The sequence below is a fragment of the Adiantum capillus-veneris genome, chromosome 14, assembly GCF_014529385.1.
Source record: "Adiantum capillus-veneris isolate H3 chromosome 14, ASM1452938v2, whole genome shotgun sequence".
NCBI classification, from domain to species: Eukaryota; Viridiplantae; Streptophyta; class Polypodiopsida; order Polypodiales; family Pteridaceae; genus Adiantum; species Adiantum capillus-veneris.
Window position 1 is genome coordinate 25,565,331 of NC_140944.1, and position 7,066 is coordinate 25,572,396.

The 7,066-nt window shown below is 43.3% G+C and overlaps 1 protein-coding gene across 2 annotated transcripts; it reads right to left on the reverse strand.

Annotated features, from left to right (window-relative positions):
* Window positions 1-3,275: 3,275 nt before the first annotated feature.
* Window positions 3,276-6,468, reverse strand: LOC147442117 (putative BOI-related E3 ubiquitin-protein ligase 3). Of its 2 annotated transcripts, none has more exons than XM_086528407.1 (4): window positions 5,848-6,468; window positions 5,225-5,385; window positions 4,399-4,772; window positions 3,276-4,219 (listed from the first exon to the last, which is right to left on the reverse strand). In XM_086528407.1, exons 1-4 carry the CDS (start codon window positions 5,892-5,894, stop codon window positions 3,593-3,595), a joined length of 1,209 nt encoding a protein of 402 aa, XP_086384533.1. In that variant the 5' UTR covers window positions 5,895-6,468; the 3' UTR covers window positions 3,276-3,592. The 2 variants fall into 2 exon arrangements, with proteins under 2 accessions (XP_086384533.1, XP_086384532.1); XM_086528406.1 differs by having other exon boundaries at window positions 4,399-4,790; window positions 5,848-6,459.
* Window positions 6,469-7,066: the final 598 nt, after the last annotated feature.

The window sequence follows — 7,066 nt, forward strand, 5'->3', positions numbered from 1 at the left end:
ATAAGTCACCGAAGGCGAAGTAACCCAAAACTTCTTCAAGTAGATGTCTAGGTTCTAGCAGGCTCGGCATGAAAGATGCTTCGCGCAGCCAACACAAAGTTGGGAGGCAAGTATAGAGAGAGAGAGAGAGAGAGAGAGAGAGAGAGAGAGAACCTGAGGCCTTTTGAACCGATTGAAAACAAGGAATAAAGTGGTGAGTAAACAAACGCATGGTGAGGCTGCCGTCGAGGAGGACAGCCATCAGACAAAGCAGGTAGCAAAGAACCTGAGACCCATGGTACTCTATAAAACTGTGGATAAGGGAGAGGAGAGAGAGAGAGAGAGAGAGAGAGAGAGAGAGAACCTGAAGCTGAGAGAGAACCTGAGCCTGGCTGCGAACTCTGAAGCGACCTGCGCGTCGTCAATCCTGTGCATCGTCAATCGTGGTGGCAAATTTCTATTCAATACCCTGCGCACTGTGGAGAACGTAGTCGATGTAGCTGTTTTTATTACTTCGTTTAGCTTTTGACGGTGCAGCTTTTTTTTTAGCGTTGTAAATAGCTGCCACGTGGGTGAATAGGAGGGGAGAGATCTGAAAATCTCCACTATGCTAACGAAGTAAAAAGGAGACAAGTTTGGTCAAGGTATCTCTCTCTCTCTCTCTCTCCACACACACACACACATAAGTAGATAGTTAACTTTTTTCCTTATTTAATTGAGTATACATACGCTCATGGATGAGTATACATGTGGGTGCCACACATATTTACATATAGATTGTGAATTTTCACATTCATGTTTATTTATAGTCAACTTTTGATACATGCACGTACACACACGTTATGTATGATGTATGTATCAGTATACTATGTGTAAGCGTGCGTAAGCGTACATGTGCACACAATGTGTGTGTATATATATATATATATATATATATATATATATATATATATATAATTTTGTGTGTGTGTGCACGCACACGTGTATACTATATATGTGTATGTGTTTGTGAGGGTGCAATGTGCATACGCAATGTGTACATATGTATGCATGCATTAGTTTAAGTACTATATACATTATGAATATACTATGTATGTGTAGAATATGCACATGCATACATACATATATGTATGTAGTGTGTGCACGTGCGCATAACTCAATGTACCATATGCAATATGAATGTATGCTTTATGTGCGAATATATGTGGGTGTGAATGTGTACATATAGCCTTTGGGTTTTTGTTGTTTTTTTTTTTTTGGGGGGGGGGGGGGGGGGGGGGGGGGGGGGGGAAGGGGAGAGATTTTGCAAACTTCTCTAAGCATGATCAACCTAAGACTTATTCTTAGTCTAGAACATACGTAATGGAGTTGCCTAGATAAACGTTGAAACTTAACATATTTTCTTTTGATACCCAACAAGACTTGATTGTTGGAGGTCCTGTAACATCTAAGTGATAGATCAATAACCTAGGCACTAACTTTTGAACATCATGTCCCCCTCCTCCCTCCCTCTCTTTCTTTGATGAGATGATATCAAACATGGATGTAATTTGATATTTGTCTCGTTGGCCATATTGGCCTTTTGAAGATAATCTCTCTCTCTCTCTCTCTCTCTCTCTCTCTCTCTCAAGCATGCGCACGTGCATCCGCACCCTCGTCATGTATCAAGTTGTTGTGTCCCTTTAGACTTATTCCTTGCACTTCTTCAATTAGGTTCGGATGTATTGTTAACCTCTCTTTGTTGTTTGTTTTTAAGTGGCGGTATCTTGTCCTAATAGTCACAATAGTGTGGTTGCAATTGTTTTCTCTAACATTATTCCACTTTGAAAAGTCCTAGAGATCCTTTTTTTAGTGATGAGAGGCCAAGAGTCACAACACCTTGCGTGGACTTCTGTTCCTCAAAATTTTTAAGATTGGTTTGAGCATAACTTCCTATCATCTACACACCACCTTGTCTAAGAAGCAATTGAATGGTCCTTCCAACCAACTAAATCATACAATTTTATTTGCATCTCTTGCTATGACCACTGCATGAATACAAGAGATATACATATATGAGGAGCTACAAGACAGACAAAGTCGTGTCTCAAAAACCTCTTGCAATCTGAGCATAAAATGTAGAGAACAATAATTTGACAATAGAGTATGAAGAAATTATAGAGATAACAAAACGTTATCTTCAAGAAAATCCGTGTAAAAACTCATAACTGAGGTAATGGCAATCAACTAGGTGCTCACTGCCTCTGTCTCGCCAAAGGATGTAACCTTGTTTCTTTTCTAATATAATCTCCCAACGCCTTTTGGGGGGGGGGGAGGGGCGTCTCAAGGAAAAGATGACACTCTACCCACAACGCCTTCTATGGGAAAAAAAAAAAGTATCAAGGAAAAGTATCTATACTATATATTAAGGAAATTGGTTTTCCAATGCCACGTGTCAAAGTTTGCTGCATCCGGTGAGTTCCGGTTTATATGAGTGAGGGGGGAGAGGGGGGGAGAGGGAGGCCTTCGGCGGCCGGCCGTACTAGTCAAGGAAAAGATGACGCTCTAACCACTGTCAAACCATGAGACGAAACTTTTAAGATATATTGTATTTTAATGTACACTTATTTGTATTTTTACTCGTATATTTATACTAATATATACATATGCATCTCCATATATGTAGATAGTAAAGCACGAGAGCGCTCGGTAGATAATCCAACCCAAACAAAATGCCTCTTGAGCGCAGGTTTATTTTTTAACACACTACATCAATGGTGTTATTGCTGCAAACAGTGCTAAAGGCAGAACTAGCAACCAAAATGAGGATATTGTTATGGCCCCATAAGATATGGGGCTATAAGATATGCCAGGGTTGTTTGTAGCTTTGTGATTAATGCAAATTTTTTTTTAAGATGACAAGATAATAAGACAATGTCCACCCCATCCACTCCAAAAGTGGTAAGACTCGACAGTAAAATTTGTGCTCCAATGTCCACAAGAGCGCAAGCCAAGTCCTCTCTACATAGCTTGGCCTTGTGACAAGCAGGGCCTAGAAAAGCATTCTTTGGAGATGGCCTAGGCCAAATTGTACATGTTTGCCTAGTTCGTATGTAGTGCGACGGTTGGAAGAAATTAGCAGACAACCAAAATCTAAACATTCAGGCAAAGCTATGGATATACAAGTACACCACAATTACACGCACAGTGATACCTATGCCAAAATGCAAATCAATATCAAAACTGTGAAAAAAGGCCAAACACTCTTCCAATCCACCAATCTACCACCTTATCGAGTATCAAAAAGATAATCACCCTTGCCAAAAAGAATAGAGGACTGAATTCATTGCTCCTCTCTTCTGTACAAATCTTAACCACTTTTCTAGCACATTCATTAACGATGCTAGTAAGTGTACATATATCCCACCAGCTCTGCCAACTATATATCCAACCATTTACATAGTAGAGGATTCAGTCTACAATGAGCGTCCTCTTCATCATTTCATCTCTGACGGGATAGCTAGAGTGCTCACGTGATGGCAAAGTATATTAGCCTGCAGTTTCATGCAGCCAATGAGGGTATGTTTGCAAGGGTGCAGTATATATAGGAAGCGCATCTTCATCTTTGCCAATCTTACGACAAGAACACTTCCACATTCGCACTTTTCAAAGAGCTACACACAGGACACCTCTCACACTCGTCCTTGCATGCCACACAAAGGCAAAGATGCAAGCAAGGTAACAGAACAACCGATGCCTCCTTCGCCTTGCACCTTCGGCAAGCCCGCATCACTGCAACCTCATTGTCATACATAATGCTCGATTGAGGAGTACTCTTCATTATACCAGAAGGGGTCACAAACTGAGTTTTCCTGAGGCTTGCCATTGCCCTCATTTGTTGTGCATGTGGGTTATCGTCGATGTAGAGTGAGGCGGCATCATCTACTTCGCTATCCCCACACCCTTCCAACCTGCTCTGTTGCTCCCTATTATTCTGGTGTTGCGAAAGCACAGCCTGCTGCAAATTTGATCTTAGAATAGCAACCATAGCTTCATTGTTCTTTGCCTTGCTTTGCCACATCTGACTTTCCATGCTAAGCTGCTTCACTGTGTCCTCAAGTTCCATGTTCCTCTTGGTTACCCTCTCCATCTCTGCTTCCTTTTCCCGCAACCTCTTTGAGAGTCCTCGCTCTACAGCTGCCAGAAGACCTTTGGATTGCCTTTGGGCCCTCTCCTCCAATGCTTGCCTCAAATGCTCCGCCTGCACCAAAAAGAGGAAACTCATCATTGATGGATACAGATGACTACAGCATAGGAAAACCAACTCAAAGGGGACAGACAATCACAAAAAATAAGAGCCACAAATACATGAACTTTGGAGCAAAAGCATGCTATCAGCAAGCGACCACTCTGGCCGTTGAGAATCAGTAGAGTCCGCACCTGAGCCTTTATTAGTTGATTGAGTTCCTCTTGATGCTGAGAAAGCTGCGTTGAGAGCTCATCCTTCAGTGCAAGAGAGGGAGATGAGTAAGAGTCGAGCCTTGAGCTTGTAACAGTCGACCGCTCATCATCCAAGGCTAGACGCAGGCCTGTGGAAACATTGTTATGTAGACCAGGGAGAGGCACAAAAGAGGCTGGCGAACATCCTGACGCCTGGTTTAGATCAACCCCTAACTGAAGTTGGTACTTCTGCACGTTGTTTTGAGAAAGGTAAGTGGATTCCTTGCGTCGTTTTTTGCTCCCTCCCATCGCCATATCCACATCTGTTGGAGCAAGTGGCGCTTGATACAAGGGAAAGTTGGGAAGTACCAAACCTGGCATTGGAGAAGCCCCTGTTAAAATAACCAATAAGGCTTGTCACATACGCCAATGGAGTTGTCTATGCACTGTGTGCATGTTTTCCAGAAGGATGAAACCATGTCTTAGATTGATATAGGAATAGATATCTCACACCCAATGCATGCTCTTTAAATATGTTTGAGCATAACAAAGTGTCACCTCACGGTCAAACAGCCAAGGTGTACATGCCAACTCTTACAGCCCTTCGATGCCATTGATTTTCCATGTGATAGCAAGACAATGAATCAGATGCAATCATGAAAGTGCAGAAAAATGGCATCGACATCCGCAACAAACCATGCTCACCTAGAACGAAGAGGTGTAACATGGGTGCACAAGGACAAAGAGAGGTGAGATTCTTCAAGCAAAGCACGTGTGTCTCAAAAGACAGCATGCGGTGAGAGACATGGAGTAGGTAGGTGTTTACCCTGTTGTGAGAGTCTCTGCATGTTTTCCACTGGAGAACCTCCCATGAAGACCGCTTGCTGCATGGCACACTCTCCCAGCAGGTTTCCTTGGAACGGAATTGGAGAGAGAAACGATCTTGCATCGAGTGTAGAGATGTCAAAGCCTGGTACCTGGGTTACTCTGCAAGCAGAAGAGGCAAACCCTTTACTTGTCGACTCACATCACATGTTTGGAATCAAATGAAGCTCCCTGCTCAAATCCTCATATGTCCATAACCGTAAAGGCAATGCTTAAGAAACATTTTCTTGTTGCGAAGATGATTATTTCGAGAGAGCAGCCTATGAGATGTGCAGCTTGCATTGCTTTCATGAGTCTACTACACGTCTGTGTATGCACTTAATCGCACTGCACAGGCGCTTTATTGCACCTATACACATCGTCTGTGCAAAGCATCTGCTCCTTGTGGATGAACCGATTATCTATGCATGCGATCGCACTGAGCTTCATCTTGATCAATGTGAACTGCATGCATGCCTCTTCGCATGTACTTCTGATACCAACAGACTTACCTTGTTGCCCACATGAATAACCCAAAACGAAGAGATGCAGACAGAAACAAAAATAAAGGAGTGGAGAGCTTACTTGTTTCTGAGATCGCCCAATGAAGGATGCTGGGCTTGCACTGCCATGGAGACGGAGATGAGGCAGCAGTGGGTGGTGACCGTGTGTGAGAGGGAGAGAATGTGTGCTTGAGACAGTGTGTGTGTGTGTGTGTGTGCACGAGCGCACGCAGAGGTAGCGTCTATTTCTCTGTGTGTCTAGAGGGAAACAAAGAAAACACGAAGTGTGCGTGTCTGTGAGTGGACGTCTTTGTTGTGTATGTGTGTGTTTGAAGCAGGGAGGTAGAAATAGCAGGAGAGCGGGCAAGGAGAGGAAGTGACTGTGAATGTGCGTGTGTTTGGTGTGTGTGGGTATGGGGGGGTGTGAGAGAGAGGTGTGGGGGAGTGTGAGAAAGAGAGCGGTGGGTTGTGGCGGGCTTGACGGGGAAGAGAGGTATAGGGTTGTCAGTCGACACATTTGTTTCATGTACTGCTGTCTTTATTATGAATTATCGACTTCCAGAGCAAAGACGAAGGGAAGTAGGCCAAAAACCAAAAGCGGCGGGGGGCACTCACAGAGAGAGAGAGAGAGAGAGAGAGAGAAGGAGGCCAGGCCTGCGAAGAGGCAGGCCAGCGAGCCACCTCGCCAAAGCCGTTTGAGTGTTGGGTTCTCCTCGATAATGAAAGCTTTCTTTTTGAAACCTTCCAAGTTCCTCTCCCGAGTCCCCTATTTCTTTGTACTCTTCTCTCTTTTGTAAGGTACCCATTCTGTAGTGGGCCAATTATATATACCCCTCCTCACAATGTGTGGTTAGTGGTATATGCGTACATAAAGCTGTGTATGTATTTTTTGTCTATACACATACACATGCTTCGAATGCATGGTCACGAACGCAACCACCTCCGATCGAGCAACTTGCAAGCAATGCAAGCAATTCATAGGAGAACCGTGTCATTTTCGGCCCAAGTTCGAGCTCTTGACTTACAAGATATGACTTGGTAACAATTGCACCCTAGGATAATGTGTATGTTTTCCACCCCCAGTATATCAATGCTCCCATATCAAGAAGAGAAGGGCACAAATTTTCTCTCTTTCTTGGTCAAAATTTGAAGGATTGATCGGTTTTACACTGGAATAACTGATCGTTTTCTTCACGACAAGTTTGAAATAGACATCAGTTTTTGAAATTTTAATCGATAAAAACGACATTAAAGGTGTGAACAGTGGGACGTATGTGTGTGTGTATATATATGCATGTACA